At 47.4% G+C, this 20,168-nt stretch overlaps 1 protein-coding gene across 2 annotated transcripts in view; it reads right to left on the reverse strand.

The window, feature by feature from the left end:
• Ago2 (argonaute RISC catalytic component 2) overlaps positions 1 to 20,168 on the reverse strand; it is an 84,270-nt gene that overhangs the window by 19,279 nt on the left and 44,823 nt on the right. The window contains exons 4-12 of one of the 2 annotated variants that reach the window (XM_006989198.4): positions 15,533 to 15,714; positions 13,478 to 13,614; positions 11,948 to 12,082; positions 11,357 to 11,444; positions 9,400 to 9,547; positions 7,702 to 7,821; positions 7,429 to 7,551; positions 5,783 to 5,809; positions 629 to 762 (exon numbers count right to left, since the gene is read on the reverse strand). In XM_006989198.4, the coding sequence (XP_006989260.2) occupies positions 629 to 762; positions 5,783 to 5,809; positions 7,429 to 7,551; positions 7,702 to 7,821; positions 9,400 to 9,547; positions 11,357 to 11,444; positions 11,948 to 12,082; positions 13,478 to 13,614; positions 15,533 to 15,714 (1,094 nt within the window). The remainder of the gene's footprint in view (positions 1 to 628; positions 763 to 5,782; positions 5,810 to 7,428; positions 7,552 to 7,701; positions 7,822 to 9,399; positions 9,548 to 11,356; positions 11,445 to 11,947; positions 12,083 to 13,477; positions 13,615 to 15,532; positions 15,715 to 20,168) is intronic. The other variant, XM_042264972.2, reaches the window with a different exon arrangement.

A 20,168-nucleotide genomic window follows, 5' to 3' on the forward strand; every position in this document is an offset into this window, starting at 1 on the left:
AGTGGATCTACACATATCCACCCCGCCACACCAACAAATAAATAAATCTAATTAAAAATTTTAGCCAGGCATGGTGGCACACACCTTTAATCCCAGCATTTGGGAGGCAAAGGCCAGTTGATCTCTGAGTTCAAGCCCAGCCTCGGTTTACATAGTTGAGTTCCATGATAGCCAGAGTTACATAGACCATGAATTTTTTTTTTAAAAAAGAGGAAACCTCAGAGTTAAGTGTCCACTTCTACTTCCTTAGTGACTAATTTCTTTTGAGATGGAGTCAAGCGTTGCCCAGGCTGAGATTAAGGAAATTTTGCCCCTCAGCCTCCTGGGTGACTGTGAGTACAGCTGTGCATCTCCACGCCACTCTGCCTGGACTTTTATCCTGCTTTTTGTCGTTTTACTGTACTGAAGACTGAGCCCAGGCCCCTGTGTGTGGTATTTCCTCTGCTCGACTGTATTTTCAACTCACTGATCAGGTGCTCTGACCTCTTCTCATCTCAAGTCCTGGGGGTCACCCTCGCTGGGCAAGTGTTCTTTGTTAGAGAAAGGCTTCCAACCGCTGACATCAGAACCCCAATGACCCGCCCTCTGACCGACAGAAACAGGACCAGGAGGTCTCAAGCAGGCTTACTTCAGATGAACTTCCGTGCACTGGCGCTGGGGTGCGAAGCAGGCGATGGCCCACACCTTTATCTCGATGCCTGTGTGAAACTGCTTGTTTCTCATGTCCCACACACCCTGGACAGGGGTGGCAATTGCCTTGTTCTGTAAATAAAGTGGTTGGGAGTGAGGAAACAAATGGGAACGTTCTTGCTGCTGGTTCCCCAGACCAACAATGACTCCTAATGCACCAGGCCATGACCGGTGTGTTGTCTCCATCTCTCTAGGACCCCCTAACCAGCGCGGTCAAGAACCCACGCACAGGGACAGCATGGCAGGTTCTAGATGGAGGGTGGCGAGCTGGATGAGAAATGGCTGGCTGGCCGGACAGATGATGAAGTTGTAGGTGGACAGGAGTGAAGAGTAAAATGAATGGATGGAAGGGATGAATAAATGAGTAGATAGAAGGATGGGATGAGTAGAGCTGGAATCATGGATAGAGGTAGGAAAGGATGGGTAAATGTTTGGGGAGAATTCCCACAGAGCTACACCTGGTTTGACTCTGGAGTGTTAGCACCTAGCTTTGATCTGCCTTCTATGATTGTCACCCCCTGCCTCCTGTACCTTCTGTTTGGGGTCTTATCTGAGAGTTTCCTAGGGGTTCAAAGCCTATGAAAACTTAGTTTAGAACAAACCAGAACACTGTGGTATTCCTTCACTGAGAATTTGCATTTGGCATTGTCCCTTTGGGGAGCTTAAGAGGTTTGGGTATATGGAATTGACTTGCTAAAGGTGTGAATTGTATACCAATGAAAAAGCTAAGTGACTGAGGTTCAGTCCAGAGAGAGGAATCCACCCTGAGCTGGAAAAGGCTAAGAATCATCCTTGAGGTGCCCTGTGTCTTGATTCCATGGACCCCCATGAACTCACACCGGATATACAACATTCTGGTGCCCAACGTTAGAGAAGAAGAAGAACAGAGGATCTGGATAGCTTAAGGATTGGAGGAAAGTTCGCTCTCAGGGTAAGAGGACTCCAGGATTGGAAGGGTCATGAGGAATTTAAACTCCCCATCTCAGAAGCAAAAAAATACTAAAATGCTTGTTAAAAGAAAAAGCAGTAACTGCACAATTTTTAAAGACAGAAAGAGAATGGCTTCTGGGACAAAGAATAAATCAAGAAAATAGGCCTTCTTAGCAGAGAAAAGGGAAAGAAAGGAAGTAAAAGGAAATTTCCCCATAGAAAAGGGAGAAATGTTCAATCAATCAAGAAAAAAAGATTTTCCTGGTAAGAAGAGGGAAAATAAAGGAATGAAAAAGGCCTCTTCTCAGTAAAAATGGAATAAGAAAAAAGCTCTTTCCAATATAAGAAATTGAGTATAGCTGAAATACTCAGAGCCCTTTCTGCCTGTCAGCTCTTTCACAGATCTGCCCATCAGGGCAGTGCTGAGGGATTACAAAGACGGACAGCAGGTGGGCCTCACTGCTGCAGCCCCAGCCAGCACAGCAAGCCCAGAGCTTAGAATTTTCTTGTTGCCTGTTTGCTTAACTTTGGTTTAAATGTTTCTTGCTTTTTCCCTCAGAGCAGAAATAATTCAATATTAAAGATCCCTTGTGGGAAATGTTTTTTATTTTTCCCTAATAGTGGGAATAACTCACTATCAATGGTCCCTTCATGGGAGAGAGACATACTTTCAAACAAGCACAACTTCTAGTAAAAAAAAAACAAAAACAAAACAACAAACAAGCAAACAAACAAAAAAACCAGTTGTGGTCACAGCATAAGATACTAAGTCAACGCTGCTTGAATTTCCAGAGATATTAGCCATTCATTGTATAAAGGACGTTCTCTTCTCTTGATTGTCTAGTTAACTTAAATGTTTAATTTTCTTAGTAAATGTACTAAAAGAACAAAATTCATGATTTTAAACTGTATTATTGGGTATGCTCTTGTCTGTTTATCATTACTGAAAATTTGACTCCTGCTTTCTAGAAATACTTGTTTAAATTCTATAAAAATGTAACACCTGAAACAGATTGAGCTGTTAGCTTAGTAGATAATATGGCTACTAAGGTGAAAGCTCATAAAAATGATCTCTTACTGATAAAGAGCCTATAAAAATTATTTTTCCATTAAATAAAATACAGTCAAATTGTTTGATCCACACTGTTAATAATTGACAAGTTAAATAAACATGTTACATGGGATCTATAAAAAGGATCCTCTCTTTAACACTTTATAAAACTATTCCACAGTATTGATTAAAGTTGCCCCTTAAAATCCTATAGAGATTGTTTAGAATGCTTTTACAGATGGCTTATGTGAAAAGGACTGTGCAAATAAATGCTGGTGGTAAAGTTGCTCAACTGTTTTTACTCCCATATTTAAAGGTAAAGCAGCTCCAATTATAGGACAGGAGGTTTTGTAACTACTGAAAACAAAGTATTTGGACAAAGTGTTATCAACAATAAGAAGCTAAATTTGGATTACAAAAAAATGGCATTGAGATTTCAGGCCTACTAGACACTAAAGCTGATGTATCAGTTTGTAGGCATTGGAACCTTATCTCAAGTAAAACAAGAGTGTAGAATTGATAAAATAAATATATAGAGCCTGGAAGGACAAATGGGAATGTTAAAGCCTTATGTAGCTGATGTAGCCATGAATTTATGGGGGAGAGATTTGTTACCACAATGGGGAACTCTAATATTCCTACAATTTTAGAAATGATGTTAAAAATGGGTATGTTCCTGGGGAAGATATTAGGAAAAATTGTCAAGGAAAATCGCAGGCTATGCAGGTTGTCCAACAACAGGATAGAACAGAAAGTGGCTATCCCAATTTGGAGTTGGGGCCACTGCTGGTAACCCAACTGGTCTGCCTTTAAATGATTAAATAAGAAGCCTATATGGATGGAGCAATGGCCCTTACCTAAAGAAAAATTGCAGGAGCTTAAACAACTAGTGAAAGAACAGTTAGATGCTAAGCACACAGAGGAAACTACTAGTCCTTGGAATTCTCCTGTGTTTGTAAATAAAAAAAGAGATCTAGAAAATGGAGAATTTTAACTGACTTAAGAGCGATAAATAAGATAATTCAACCTATGGGATCTTGTAAGCCTGGAATTACTTTACCTTCTTTATCACCTAAAGATTGGCCTATTATAGTTATTGATTTAAAAGATTGCTTCTTTACTATTCCTTTCCAAGAACAAGATAGAGAAAAATTTGCTTTTACAGTTCCTAATTATAATAATTCTCAACCAGTAAGGCGATATCATTGGAATGTCCTTCCCCAGGGAATGTTAAATAGCCCAACCTATGTCAATATTTTGTACAACCACCACTGGAAATGGTTCATAAACAATTTTCTCAATCTATTATTTATCAATATATGGATATTTTATTGGATAGTTCTGATACAGATACCTTAGGAAAAAATGTTTAAAGTGGAACAGAAAATTTTACCCTGTTGGGGATTACAAATTCCTCCTGAAAGAACACAAAGAGGAGATTCTCTTAGTTATTTAGGATTTAAATTAAGTAAACAGAGAATTTACCCACAAAAGGTACAGATTAGGAGAGATCAGTTCCACATTCTTAATGAGTTTCAAAGATTTGGGGTGATAATAATTGGTTGTGTCCTACCATTGGATTGTCTACTCAAGAAATAAGTAATTTGTTTCAAATTTTGGAGGATGTCTCAGACTTAAACAGTCCAAAACAATTAACAACTGAGGATAATCACACTCTAAAGGAGATGCTTGTTAAACAAAAGGGGGATATGAGGACCCCCAAGAATAGACGGCATGACAGAAACAATAGCTGCTGAAAGACATTGAATTGTGGAAAGAACTGATGAATTGAGTCAGCCCATGTATCACAAACGTCTCAACATCAAAATTGTCCAGGGGAAAGTGTTAAGGTAGGGTCGAGGTTATGTTTATGTTTCTGCAGGGGAAACGAGAAGTTGTGGGTACCAACAAAGTTAGTAAAACTTAAGACATGAGCAAGAGAAATTTTCCAGATGCTTAGGCTGCTGAGATGCCTCTGGGAAGAAAAAAACACAAAAGGCCTTTGGAGCAGACAGCTAATCCTCCCACCTGGGGACAGCTTAAGAATTTTTGTGACAAAGGGGAAGCAATAATTCGGATGATTCAGAAACCTCAGAATGCTACAAATTTATACCTTGCTATGTATGCTACTGGTGGTAACTGTGCAGGTAAAAGAAACTTATCATAATTATAAGCTTTTTTCCCTAATCCTCCAATTAACTTAGCAGTAAGTTGGGGAGATACAGGTATTCCTGTAGTGGCTAATGAATCTTCTTGGCTACCTGGTCCTTATAACAACTGAGGTCCTCTTCAGCCAATGGAGGAGGGTAAAGAGATTAAAAATTATACTGTGGGAGTACAAGGAGTTCCTATTTGTATGGGAAATGGAATTCAATGTCCAAATATAACCTTTCAAGAATGGTTATCCATGGTCAATACTACCCATTATTATCATATCAAGTTTTATATGCTTCATGCATCTGGTTTTCAAGGACAGGAGATTAATGCTACTAGGTCCACAAATCTACTGTTCTGTGAGATGTGGGCTACCAACAAGGAATCTGACTGGGCACATTGGCAACAGTGTAAGAGCGAGAAACCTCCGTGCTTAATATCTCCCACGGAGACGTCATTGATTGGAGCCCTTAAGGCTTCCCTCAAGGAAAATATTCTCACTCAGAGTTAAGGTGGAAGTGCTATAGTTTGAATGGAACTGTAGAAATGAGTGCTCCTGTTAATGAACCTATCCAATGGCATGGAGTTGGAATGGCAAGTCCTCTTCTGCAATTTGGCAATTCTGTTCAGACTAACTTATGGAAATTAGCAAGTGCCTTCCACCCTCTTAAAGTGTGGGAAGGAAAGTTAAACATTAAGGATAAGTATACTTTGTCCTTTAGACCAAATCAAAGTCATCCTTTCACAGCATGTTTACCATTGCCATACTTGTTACTAAAGGGGCCTAAATACAATGGCACCCTAATAGTCACAGCATCGTTTGTGAACGCTGCACCCTTCATACCTGTGTTAATTCTAGTATGTCTTTAAACTTAATCTCTGAAAGTTTATACATTCTTAGAGCAAGGCCAGCAATCTGGATACCAGTGAAGTTGCTGAGGCCATGGCAAGACTCACCTCTGATGATCCTTGTACAGAAGCTCGCTGAAAGAATATTAAGAAGAACACGTCGAATGGTTGGACTGATTATTGCAGTTATTATGGGAATTATTGCATTGACTGCTACTCGTGCAACAGCCGGAGTGGCGCATCATAAAGAAATTCAAACTGCTGAGTTCGTTAGAGACTGGCATAAGCATTCTACAGAACTTTGGACTGAACAAAATAAAATAATGAGATCGTTAATGAGGTAGCTGATTTGAGACGAGCTGTTATATCGTTGGGAGATCAGTTAGAAATATGGAAGGAGCAAATAAAATTAAAATGTGTTTGGAATGTTACGTCTTATTGTATTACACCTTTAAAGTTTAATGAAATCAATTATGATTGGGGGAAAAGTTAAAATGCATTTGAGGGGTCACCCTAATTCTTCTCAAATGATTTATGGTTTACAGTAAGAAATTAAGAGAACTTTTACCAAAAAGTGACCTGATATGACAGGAATGGATGTTACGGAAAGCCTTGCAGATAGTATAGCCTCATTCAACCCTGTGAATCAATCACTTTAATAGATTTCTTGTTTTAGCAAGTGTTACTCTTGTGCTAGCTATAGTAACCTTATTGGCTTTAAAATGTGTTTTGGCTTACTTACATGAGATTGTAAAATAGAGAAAAGGCTGAATTTACTATAAAGCTACATAATCTCCAAAATAATTGATTGTTGCATATAAAAAAAAGGGGGGGATATGTTGGGAGAATTCCCACAGAGCTACACCTGGTTTGACTCTGGAGTGTTAGCACCTAGCTTTGATCTGCCTTCTATGATGGTTCCCTCCTGCCTCCTGTACCTTCTGTTTGGGGTCTTATCTGCGAGTTTCCTAGGGGTTCAAAGCCTATGAAAACTTAGTTTAGAACAAACCAGAACACTGTGGTATTCCTTCACTGAGAATTTGCATTTGGCATTGTCCTTTTGGGGGGCTTAAGAGGTTTGGGTATATGGAATTGACTTGCTAAAGGTGTGAATTGTATACCAATGAAAAAGCCCTTTGCTAAGTGACTAAGGTTCAGTCCAGAGAGAGGAATCCACCCTGAGCTGAAAAAGGCTAAGAATCATCGTTGAGGTGCCTCTGTGTCTTGATTCCACCGACCTGCATGAACACCCACACCCGATATACCACATGACCCATGTGAACACCCCCACACCCGGTATACAACATAAATGGATGAGGTTGAGTGGAGTCAGATGAATGGATGGTTAGATGAAGAGATGGAGGTGAGTAGAGTCAGACACCATCTGAAAAAACTCTTTAGAAGGAGGTGGAGTTTTCATGAGATAAGACAAACTTTTAGAAACACTAAAAGCAATGTGCAAACTTGTTAAAAGGATACAAGCAAGGAGAGTCTTTGTCATGCATGGGCCCAATGGGTGCAGTTCAGAACAACCACCTGTAGTGCCCAGTGTTTATCCCACAAGTAAGGGTAGTAACAAACCTGAGAACACACAGGCTACCCTCCCTGCCCTGTACACCTGCGTGCACACATGCACACCTGCATACCCGCACACACGCGCATGCACACACAACCGCACATATGTGCACGCACACACCCACACACACACCCACACACGCACACGCACACGCACGTTGCCACCCATCTGTACCTACCCTGCCCCCATAGAGGATGGAGGGTGGCTGCAGAACCCGCCCTGTCACATCTGTCATCTCATCCTTGACCATGATTCCAAACTCACGAACATACGGGTCCGTATTGAAACTTGCACTTCGCATCTTGAGGAAGGAAAACAGAGGAAGACAAGTCAGTGGGGGCCTGTCTGCTCCTTCCAGGGGCCATCTCGGCTCACAGTGCAGGAATGTGTGTGGAGGGGTGCCTTTGCCATGGTGCCCTATCCTGGAGGAAGCTGAGAACCCAATGCTCACCAGTTTGCTGATCTCCTCTTGACGATCCGGTGCCGACCTGGCTGTGGCTCTGATCATGGTTGAGGTCTGATTGTCTGTTAGCTTTTTAATACATCTCTGTCCAGCTACTATGTTACAGACCTACAAAGAAGACCCACACATGTCAACACATGAGCTGTGGGAGGGAGACTTTTCAGGGGGGCTCAGTATCCAAGCCGGAGTCCTGGCCAGTGGTAGGGCTGCTCCATAGCCTACCACTCACAACAGAACTGAGCAAACCTGGCCTGACAGACCCGTGTCCTTCGGTTTTGGTGGCACTGCCGGTCACAGAGGCCGGGGACGCTGGTGCCAATCTAGAGTTCTGGATTTGAGCAGGGCAAAGAGAGGGGCTCCCATCTGTTCTGCTGGCTAATTTGATGTCAATTTGACACAAGCTATAGGCATCTGATGGGAGAGAACCTCAACTGATAAACTGCTTCCCTAAGATGGGGTTGTAGCCTGTACCCTGCTCCCACCCCCAAAAGTAACAGCCTAGACAGGAAACCATCAAAGAGAACTCTTAACAATCATGCTAAGGATGCTGAAGGGCAGCTCTCCACACCTGAGGGCTTCTGTCTGGCGAGGTGCAGGTAGGGAAGGACTCAAGCTTCCTCTAGGGGCTGGCCACTGGGAGTTTGACCACAAGTAGACAGGCAACACAAATTAGACCTGTATTTTGTTTTTTCCTTTTCTTTGGGGGAGGGGCACAAGGGTGAGAGGCAGATCTGGGAAGACCAGGAAGTGAATGTGATCTGGGTACATGATATGAAATTCCCAAATCATCAATAAAAATATTATGGGGGGGGGGGGAGGATTGGGTCATGGGGTATTTTAATTAGTGATTGATGTGGGAGGGTCCAGCCTATTGTGGTTGATGTCAACTTGGGCTGGTAGCCCTGGGCTCCATAAGAAAGCAGGCTGAATAAGCCAGTTAGCAGTACCCCTCCATGGCCTCTGTCTCAGCTCCAACCTCTAGATTCCTGGCCAGATTGAGTGTCTGCCCCGACTTTCTTAGCTGATTAACAGTGATGTGGAAGAGTGTGTGAAATAAACCGCTTCCTCCCCAAGTTGCTCTTGGTCATGGTGTTTCATAACAGCAACAGAAAGCCTAAGGAAGACACCCATCATCCCAGGGCTCACAAGGCTGAGGCAGGTGGGATCTCTGAGGTGGGGGCTAGCCTGGTCTACATTGAGAATTCCGGGCCAGCCAGGGCTACACAGTGAGAGCCTTAAAAAGGGGGCTGGCGAGAGGTGGTGGCACATTCCTTTAATCCCAGCACTTGGGAGGCAGAGCCAGGCAGATCTCTGTGAGTTCGAGGACAGCCTAGTCTACAGAGTGAGATCCAGGACAGGCACCATAGAGAAACTCTGTCTCGAAATAAACCAAAAGAAAGAGAGAAAAGAAAGAAAGAGAGAGAGGGAGGGAGGGAGGGAGGAAGGAAGGAAGGAAGGAAGGAAGGAAGGAAGGAAGGAAGGAAGGAAGGAAGGAAGGAAGGAAGGGGGGTGGGGTGGCGGGGATTCCCACCCAAGCCGCTAATCTCATGGCATTTTGGGGGGAGGGGTACACAGAGGGGACAAATCTCAACAATTCCATGAATTGGCTGAGTCCTAGAGCGCCAGTGAGGCTGGGCTGGGCTGGGGCTCCTCCTCCCCGGCTGAGGGTGTAGTGAAGAGACTTGCCTCCAAGGGAAGGTAGGTGTGTTTCTGCTCTTGTCCAACCTGTAAACACGGGAGGTGAGGGTAGCGCAGAACCAGCTTGTGCCTGTCCTTGAAGTACTGGGCCACTGTGCATTCCACTGTCTGCCCACTCTCCTGCTGCAGCGGGAACCTGCGGAAAGACTTAACTCAGGCAAGAACCTCCCAGGCGCCCTGGACCCTGGAGCTCCAACACACCTCCCCAGGACCAAGCCCTGCAACTCGCAGGCTGCGCATGCCTGTTGGGAAACAGCAACCAGCCACACAGCTAAGAAACTGCACCAATCACAGTTTCTACTAAACAGTCCAGGACACAGGAAGATGAATCCAGAAAGTCTCTTTCCCAGCAGACCGTGGCGACTCTAAGTAACTCCTACACCCAAAAGCTCCCAATGGCTAGAAGAAACTGGAACCTTCCATGATAAGAGAATGGTGGTCTCAGATCTAGGGCCTCCCTGCAGGACTGAGACAAGAGGAGGTGACCAAGCCATAAATAGGGGAGGTGAGCTATGTGTCACACGCTGGGGGATAACAGCCCCCAGGTGGGACAGGCCATGTGGCCCAGCCTTCCTGAGCTGACCCTTCCATGGAGACTGCCAGGCAATCTGTCACCTCTTGTCCAATGGGCAGGTGACAGGACACAGATCTAGTCCATCAGACCCTGCTGTTCCATGAGGACCGGGTACCCTAGCAATAGTCTGTGTTCTGGGAATGAACCAAGCCAACAAGTTCTCACTAGGAGCAACAGACCCAGAGCAGGGTACGGTATCTCAACTTGTCACTTTTCTCCTAAACACAGTCGATTGTAAACATGCCACTAGGCAAATGACAGCATGACTGGACATTAGTTGAGAGATACTGTGTTAACCCTTGCAACTGCCTCAGCCAGCAGAGCTAGTCAGCTGTACCATGAGTCAGAATGATGCCCACAGGTGTCCCTGCCACCTCCGAGACCTAAGGTCACATCCTCCACTCCCCTGTGCCTATGGGATTTCTGTGTTGGAATTCATATGCTTGTTTTTTAAAAGATTTATTTATTCATTTTTATGTATATGTCTGCACACCAGAATAGGGTATGTGCTCCCGTGGGACCCCAATTATAGATGATTGTGAGCTGCTACATGGTGTTAGGAACTGAACCCAGGACCCCTGGAAGAACAGCCAGTATTTTTAACCACTGATCCATCTGTCTACACTCCCTGACCCCCATTTTCCCCCTAAATTATTTTGCTGGCCATGTGGCACGTGCCTTAAATCCTAGCACCCAGTAAGCAGAGCCATCTTGGTGAGTGGCCCCAGCCAGCCTGGTGTATGTATTGAATCCCTGTCTAAGACAAAACAAAACAAAAAAACAAAACGGGAGCTGGAGAGATGTCTCACAGGTCAAGAGCACTGGCTGCTCTTGCAGAGGACCCAGGTTTGATTCCCAGACTCATATAGTGGCTCTTAGATACCTGTAACTTCTGTTCCAGGGGATCTGATGCCACCTCTGATCCCCATAGGGACCAGGTACACACACGGTGAACAGACATTCATGCAGGCAAAACATTCAAACAATAAAAATGAAGATATAAATTTAAAAACAAAAAAATCCCAACTTATATTTTAAATTGTGTGTGTGTGCGTGTGGATTTGTGCATGTGGGGATGTCGGTACCAGGGCAGTACCAGGGCACTGCAGCTGGAGCTACAGGTGGTTGTAAGCTGCCCTACATGGGTGCTGGTAACTGAACTCGGGTTCTCTGAAAGAGCAAGACATGCTCTTAACTACTGAGGCATTTTTCTAGCCCCTGGGGTTCACTTTGTAGAGTGGAGAGTAAGTAAATGAGCCACAAAAGTAGCTACTAGCATTTTAGGAGCACAGACGAATCCGTGCAGGACAATCCTATGACCAGGACCAGGCCTGAGTTTGGAAGGAGGGACGGCCGTTTCAGCTGCCTTACGTTTGGTGACTGGCCGGCCGACGGGTCACATTGCAGACACGGTACTTCCTCTTCATCTGACCACAGTGTGTTATCTCCACCTTTAGACCTGGTGACAGACAGCAGGAGTCAGAGCCACTCTTGTCATGCACCTACAGTCCAAGCCCCACTCTGGACTCTGTTTTCACACATGGCGGCTTTGGCCACAACTGAAGCCATGGGGTTCTAGAGCTGAGGAGTAAGAAATGCGGCTATCCACAGGATGCCATGGCTGGATCCGTCTTGTCCAGAGATGCCTTCTGCCAGCAAAATTCAGCATAGTAAGACTTGGGTGTCACCACTACCCCTCTTTAAGGGTGATTCTAGTCCAAATGTTTGTGGCTCAGATAGACATCCTAGCTGCTCCCACCCACGTGGTTGTGCTCGTTTGAATCATGGGCCCCTCTGTGCACGAGTTCCAACAATCTATCTCAGGGCCAGTGTGCCTTGTGGCTCACTCTTCCCACAGCTCCCACCTCCCTCATCAGAGTGGAACAAGAACCCCATCCATGCATGGGCAGGAACCTCAAAGGAGGCCCTCACCCCAAGCCTGTCTGCTGGGTGGTCCCTTACCTTTAATTTCTTTGGTAAACTTTACCCTTTGGGAATCTGTCAGAGGTTTTTGTTGTTCTTCAATACTTTTAAAATCCAAAACTTCACAAACAAACTCAATCACTGGCTGTGCCTTGTAAAATGCTGTTGCCGATACTGTGTGCAGGAAAAGCAAGAGACAGACAAGAACATTTGATGGAGGCATCTAGAATAACACATGTGTCTAATTAGTTGCAGCTCATGAGGCCTGGCCTTAGTTTCTCCTCTCTGGGACTCCCCTTGGCCCTTTGTGATGAGAAAACCAATGCCACTATGCCCAGAGCTCTACACCCCAAGGTAGGGATTGACCAAGGAGATTCCATACTTGTCTCTAGCCACAGGCAATGAATGGTAAGAGACTGGCTGAGTCTGAAGAAGTCATCCAAAGAATTACTGTGGTCTTGAACAAGTTTAGCCTGACAGAGGACAGCCAGTAGGCTTTTCTGGCCTCCTTCTGCAAGAGGCATTTCTGAGGTTTTCCATTCGTGCAATTCATTTGCAATCAGTGTGCCCCTGAGCAAAATGTGACCTGGGGCCTTCCTGGAGCTACTGCCAGAACTTATCTCCTACCCGAGGAGGCAGCATTCCTCCTGATTGTAGGTCTCGGGCAGACGGAAGTGGGATCAAGCACAAAGCATGACTCAGACTCTCCTGAAGCAGGGGGGAAGCACGGGGGCCACAATGTCCCCCAAAAGCTCTTGTGGACCCCATCACTGAAAGCTACCTGGATCATGGGGGCTCTGAACCAACCAATGGATTGATGGACTCACAATCGGATGGCATTTCTGGGAGGCTGTAAAACCTCAAATGGCGGTCCTGACTGGAGAAGTAGACTGCTGGGGGTGTGCCTTCTGGAATGCACTTATCCCTGCCCCTTTTCTATCCGCCTCCTCCCCAGCCACCGTGAGATGAGACAGATGAGCAGCTATGCTGAGTCACACTCTCTGCCATGGTGTTCAGCTTCAGAATGACAACACCAGCTTACTGCGGACTGAGTCCTCTGAAACCATGAGCCAATCTTTACTACTATCAATGGTTTCTTCTAGGTGGTACCTGTCACAGCAGTGACAATTCTAATATACCGTCAAAGCTGGAGGACCAACGGACAGTGGCTATCTATTGGCGCCCAATGGTACCCTTCTCAATGGAAACAACAACTTGAGTAATCAGGAAACATGGAGAGAAAGTGAGGGGCGTGGCCCCAACCCCACGCCTGGGGTGTTCTAGTAGTGCAAAGGGCCTGGCAGAGGCAGCTCCCCCGGCTGGCTCGAGGGTCCCTGGGAATGGAATACTCCAAGGGCTCTGGTACCCAACTGTGAACCGCCTCAGATATCAAAGAGATGATTGACACAGGCTGGTAACACACCAACATTTCTGGCTTCACCGGAGGCTAGAGATGACTACAAGAATCCTTCCTAAGGTCTGGCCTCCTCTGCATGTTTTCAAGTCTCCACCCCATGTAATGGAGGCTGCGTGGCCCCCATTGACCCTGCAGTGAAGCCCTGGGCTTACCATCAATATTCAGCATCATTTTCCAAAGAGAAGGTCGGACGGACTGGTGGAAGCCAAACCACACTTCTCGGCCCCCACCCAGGGGGTTAGAACAGCCTTCAGACGCAGTGAAGAAGGAACGGCCAACAGGGGTGTACCTGCCAGGGAGACAAGCCCTCTCCTAATCAGATGGAATCGGTCAGGAAATGCCAGGCTGACTCCCTGCCTCTCCTCCAGTCATCCCTGCAGGCACACCTACACTCAGAGACCATTCATGCTCAGTATATGGTGTTGTAGTCTACGTTCATGCAGCGTTTAAGCGGTAGCCTTGTAGACTTAGACCGTCAGATGTTTAAACACATTAGCTGATGGAGGTGCAAGGGGACCTCTCTCCAGGCTCAGTGTCAGTGTGAGACAAGACCCACTGTGGTTCTAGCTCAGACTCACTGTTCCACACTTCGAGGGTACCTTCCTTATGAATCTCTCCAAAGGACAAGAGTTCATCTGGGAACAGGCTCTGCCTACAGCTGCGGCCTTAAGACTCATGCAGAACGCAGGCTCTAGCTGGTATTTCCATTCTCTTTCCTCCTCCTTATTTTCATCTTACACTGCACACAGTCCAGGGCTGTGCTACAGATGCAGGAGCAGGCTTCACACTAGCACCGGTGGAAACCCAACAGCCACCAGGCAGAGGCAGCTGGAGCAGGTCAGCCCTAAGTCCGAGAGCTGCCACTTCCCCGTGTGGCTGTGGACCACATGGGGCGTCTAAGCTGGCACCCGGTCCCTATTCATCAATGACAGGCAGGAAGGAGGCTGTGGAGAGCTCCCTGCTTCTGGAGCCTGCAGGCCAGTTACACACGCAGACCCGAGCTAGAGCCCACCCACCTGCGGTGGACACTCTCTCCAGTGCCCCCTATAGACCACTGGACACGTGGCACGCGCCACCACTCAGGACACCGAAGGGAAGAGACGGTGTTAATGAAGTTAGGGCGCATGCCCATCTCCCATCTGACTGTGCTTGTCAATCCTGTGTGTTCTGACAGTCTCCTGACTGTAAAAATCAGTGTAAACTATCCAAAAGAATTCAGAAGAAAGGACCCGTAGGAATTCCTGCCACTCAGTGTGGCCGGTGAGAAGGCTCAGAGGGTACGGGTGTTTGTCGCCAAGCCTGATGACCTGAGTTCCATCCCCAGGACCCACACGGCAGAAAAGGGGAACTGACTCCTACCGAGCTGTCCTCTGACCTCCACACACCGGTGGCATGCCCCCCACACAATAAAATAAATACTGGTTTGTTTTTTAAACCACAGACGACGAGATTTTGTTAATCACCATTCCAGGCGACTTCTGTGCCTACCTGCCTCCCTTCCGTCAACAGTTCTTAGGAGTGGCAGGCAGGCCAGGCCAAGAGTGACATCTGGCCCTGGGAGGCGGTCTCCTCTGGGCCTAAAGTGTGTAGCTAGGGAGCCCAAGGAAGACCCAATCTTCTCCAGAGCACAAAGGGGTCAGTCCCAGGGCCCCAGCACTGAGCCTGCTTTTTGCTGCTTACTTCTGACCTCCCAGCTCCATTCCCACCGTTCTAAGGTGCTACTGTGTGCTGTGTGTGAGAGCCAAGTTTGGATGGGGCTCCCTGGCCTTGGTCCCATGTGCCAGTCAGTGCAACACTGTCTGGCCACTGGGAAAATGGCAAACCACAGAAATGATCCCCACCCCCTGCTAGGTGTGGTAAAGGGCGATCCTCTAACGAAGTAGGATGATGCCTCTGTTGCTGGGCGTGGTCATAAAAGCTGCAGAGGAGTCTCCCAAGGATGGCCGTCCAGGTGCTGCTCTGGACTCTGCACAGGGCGGGGTGAGCTCAAAGCCAGGGAGGTGAACCTTGTGCCCTCAGGCAAGGTCACTGGTGATGACTCTAACACTACCCTCTTCCATCTCAGACTGTTTGCCACGGAGATCACATGTCCGGCCATCACCACTGGCTCCACTGGCTCCTCCCTTGCTTGGTCAAGATCTCAATCTTTCTGAGAACACTGAGCTTCAGCTCATGGCCCTTTCTCCCCTCCCAGCTGATGTCCTCACCTCATGGATGGCAAGTGCCTCATGACAACGTCCAGGGCCTGGATCGTCTCAAAAGGGACGCTGGGCAGCCGCCCCGAAAGTGCATCGTGTAATGCCTGCAAGCTCACGCACGACACCCACTTGATGGACACCTTGAAGATACGATCTTTGCCTTCTCCCGGCAGCGTGACCTCCAGTTCCACCTGCCGAACCAACGCACAAAGGTCATTTCCTCCCAAAACGCATGAGAAATTCAATTTTTAACTTTTTTTGAGTAGGTGCAGGGATGCGCATGTGTGGAGGCGGCCAGAGGTCTACACTAGGTGTCTTCCTCCACTGCTTTCCACTTTTTACCAACTGAGCTACCTCCCCAGCTTCAACTTTATTCACTTTTAACAAATGTGCAATCACGCAGCTGTGTGAGGAGGGTGGCCAGCATCCTGGACAGTGGTCAAAAACGCATTCAGATCAATCCTCAGCACATAGGACACTGGCAACATCCCCAACATGGCTACTTTTCTCCTGTAACATTTGTTCAATCTACCCGTAACTAAATGTCCACTGTGGGATCACCACTGTGATCCATGCCTACCGCAGTGCTTCGTGACTGGGGGCGGCGGGGGGGGGGGGGGGCGTGAGCAAAGTGGCTTTGTTATCTGTTGTTGACATGTCCCGTGTTCTTGGAATGCTTTATCCTTTAGTACCGACCCTTCCAGCAAGGAGCCTGGTTCACCACATCTTCCATGCATCACCAGACACTGGGCTGGCAAACAGCCCAAGGCCCTGGGGCCAGGAAAGGGCAGCAAGGGGCCTGGGCTTTGGGCTGGCCTACTGCCACTACTCAGAGGGAAACACAACCCAGATGTGTGTTCAGAAGTATGGCTGGTACATCCCATGGTACCAACCTGGGTAGGGAAGACAGCGAGCTGGCTATGGAACCAACCTCTGAAAACACTGATTTTTTTACTGCGCCATGCAGCTCTTGTTTGGACATCCTTGCAAGACGGAGTCCAATGGAGAACAAAAAGAAGTGTCTTTTGGTATGGCGCACCACTAAGAAACAAAGAGGAGAGCTGCACCCCGACACAAAGAAACAGTGTTCGGGGAGTTTGTGAACACACAGAAGCAGCTGTGTCTTAAAGTTTCCCTGTCCTCAGCTGCAGGGCCACCTACCCCCATCCCCATAGGAGTGACAGCACCAGCAGGTGTCTGGTGTCACAACCACTGCGCTGGCCAGGCTGCAGGGACAGCTGCAGGGCTTGGTGCCACGCATCCTTTCCTGATGAGGACGTGCAGGTCATATCCTGTTTCGATGTGCCCAGGGAGCTGCCGTCGAAAGGCTTTCTGGGAAAGCCTGGGCTGGGTAGGTTTTTTTGGTCTTGTTTTTGGTCAATTTGACACAAACAGAATCACCTGGGAATAGGGAACCTCAGTTGAGGGAATTGCCTTTAACCGACTGGCCTGTAAGTATTTTCTTAATGTAGGAGGGCCCCGCCCACTTTGAGTGGAGCTGCCCTGGGCATGCAGTCCTGGGTTGTATAAGAAAACCAAGCTGAGCATGCCAGTGATTCATGTTCTGTCATGGTGTCAACCTCAACCTCTGCTTCCAAGCTCCTGCCTCGGCTCTTCTCAACAACGTTTGAGAGGCAAGGCTCCTGCCTTGGCTTCTCTCAATAATATTTGAACTTGAAGTCAAATAACTCCCTCCTCCCCCAAGTTGCTTTTGTTTTTATCCCAGCAACAGAAATTGAACAAGAATAGAAACTGGTGTCAGGCCAGGCGGTGGTAGTGAATGCTTTTAATCCCAGCACTCTGGAGACAGAGTTAGGCAGATCTCTGTGAGTTCGAGGCCAGCCTGGTCTATAGAGCGAGTTCCAGGACAGCTAAGGCTATACAAGAGAAAGCCTGCCTCGAAAAACCAAAAAGGAAGAAGAAAAAGAAAAAGAAACTGGTATCAGAAGTGGGGTGTTGCTGTGATAGACCTGACCATGTTGTTCTTTTGGAAGGTGGTTGGAAGTGCTCAGAGCCTAGTGAGCTGCTGTTGGGGAGCTTGGAAGCTAAGAATGGTGAGAGTGGTGGGGACAAGGGAAGCCTGCCTGCCTTAGGAAGTTTCAGGGAGAAACAAAAACTATCAAAGCCACTGGAGTGACGTATTTGAATTAAGAATCTGTGTTAGTGAAACTTTGTGCTTTATTGAAACAATTGATGCTGGTCAGCTGGGGCTGAAGAACCAGCTGTGGTTAGTAGGGAGAGTTTCTTGATTAATGATTGATATGGGAGGGTACAGCACACTGTGAAGTGTCACAATTAAGTAGGTAGTCATGGGTTGTATAAGAAAATAAGATGCCGGGTGGTGGTGGCGCATGCCTTTAATCCCAGCACTTTGGAGGCAGAAGCAGGCAGATCTCAGTGTGTTAGAGGCCAGCCTGTTCTACAAAGCAAGTTCCAGGACAGCCAGGACTGTTACACAGAGAAACCTGATACTGGAAAACCAAAAAAAAAAAATAAGTAAGTAAGTTGAGCGAGCCATGGGGAGCAAGTCAGTAAGCATGATTTTCCCATGGTCTCTGCTTCAGTTTGTGTCTCTGTTCCTGCTTTTCATTCTTCCCCTGCCTTTCCTGGTGATGGATTCTGATCAGGACATGTGAGCCAAGTAAACCCTTCCCCCTCCAAGTTTTCTTGGTCATGGTGTTTATCCGCAGCAACAGAAAGTCAACCCGAACAGTGGTCCTCCAAACACCTGGACACCAGCTTCCCCAGTGCACGTGTGAAGTAGGCTGGGGACCCAGAAGCACCCCGGCAGGTGACGAGGGTGGCTGTACGCAGACTTATCTGAGTTCTTAGCAGCGTGTCCTGTGACTCGCCTCCCCAGAGGCTCCTGGCTACTGGACACCTTCAGGTCAGCTTAGCAGCCACAGAGAGGAGCTCTCATGAGCTGGACCTCAGCTATAACTTCCATCTAGGAAGGGGACCCTCAACTCGCCCCGGCCCAGGAGGTAGCAGTCAGAAGCTATACACATGGAGGCGGCTGACAAAAGAAGTCACTGGCTGGACACAGAGCCAAGGTAAACAGAGATGAGGACTTCAGTCCCCAAGTTAGAGCCACTGCTTTGTAACTTCCCAGTTCTGTCCCATCTCACAGTGAGGCCACGGGCTTGGTGGACACAGGTATTCTCAGCCCTGAGGAGTTGCTTTTATGACCACATGGGCTGGCAGTGAGGTGAACACCCATGGAGGAATGAGAAGAGATCTGGAGAGGGCTGCTCATCGGGCGGGTGATGTGATGTGGACACTGGCATGTACCCACACCAGGCATTACAGTCCCCACTGAGCCACCAGGTAGACGCTGAGCTAACGGACTCAAGGAGAGTCCTTTCTTCCTACAGATGACCAAAAAAAAAAAAAAAAAAAAAGGCCACAAAGACAAAGCTTTGCTGGTAGGAAAAGAGAGGAAAACGAGTTTTCATTGGCTCAGACAGAAGGGAAACCCCTGTGCTAGCTGAAAGGCTCCCAAGCTCTCTGGGACTCCAGATGCTCTATGTGCAGGCTAGCGCAAACAGACAAGAACTGAATCCACCATCCCTGCCCGGTGCTCATGTGTCTTGGGCGGTGGGCTGGAGCTCTTCAAACCTTGCTACTTGCACTACACTGTGGGAGGAGAGGAGCACACAGAGACCCAGGACCGTAATGAAAGCCCACACTGTGTCTGAGACCCCGAGATGCACCACCACACACACACACACACACACACACACACACACACACACACACACACACACAGGAAGTGGGGCTGCCTACCCCGCACTGGAGAGGTAGCTGGCTTGACAAGGGGAAGCAGCCTGTGTCACATCCTATTACTAAGAAAGGCATACCCACACCTATTTCCACCCCAGCCTGGGCTGGAAACGCCTGTGACTGTGCGTCTACATCTGAGCAGCGGAGACGCCCCACCCCTCCCTCAGGAGGGCTCTCCTCAGGCTCCTCCTAGCGTCTAATTATAAATTTGTACCAACAAAACTGTGAATAAACTCCTTATGCTTTTCTTTCTTATAGAGCTTTCAACAAAAACAAATGTGCAAATTAAACACAAAAACCTTAAGATCAATAAATCTCAAATTCACAGCGTGTTAATTTGCCAGGGAGAGCCCGCTCAGCTCATTCACACTCAGTCCTGGGATTCCCTCCAACTCAGAACCCTACGCCCATCATCCTACCCTGGAGTGGCAGCGACAACCCACGTGCCACTGGTGACTGGGAAAAGCGAGATCAGAACATGACACACAGAGCTGTGTAGTCACTGGGCCTCTCCCTGCCCTCACATAGTACCTTCCTGTCGGCGTGGTGACACCGAGCAGAAGCCACCAGGTACGGAGACTGCCTGGCCCCGCTGGGGATACAGACAGGCACGGAAGAGCCAAGGAACTTGGTCACTTAGCAACACAACCATTTTCAGACCTGCAGAAAATGTGCCCGTTCCTTCCTTCTCAGATGTAGCAGAGTCTGGGTAGAAGCTTTATTACTTTTTAAATAAAGCCAAGATAAAGATAAAAATAATAAGGGAAGGTAACCATTTTCTATGGCCACCTCACCAGCTTGACTCACCCCCCACCCTCTGCAGAGGAGGCCGCTGCAGCACATTGCCTTGTTATGTTGCCAG

This window comes from Peromyscus maniculatus, chromosome 20, assembly GCF_049852395.1.
Source record: "Peromyscus maniculatus bairdii isolate BWxNUB_F1_BW_parent chromosome 20, HU_Pman_BW_mat_3.1, whole genome shotgun sequence".
Lineage (NCBI taxonomy): Eukaryota > Metazoa > Chordata > Mammalia > Rodentia > Cricetidae > Peromyscus > Peromyscus maniculatus.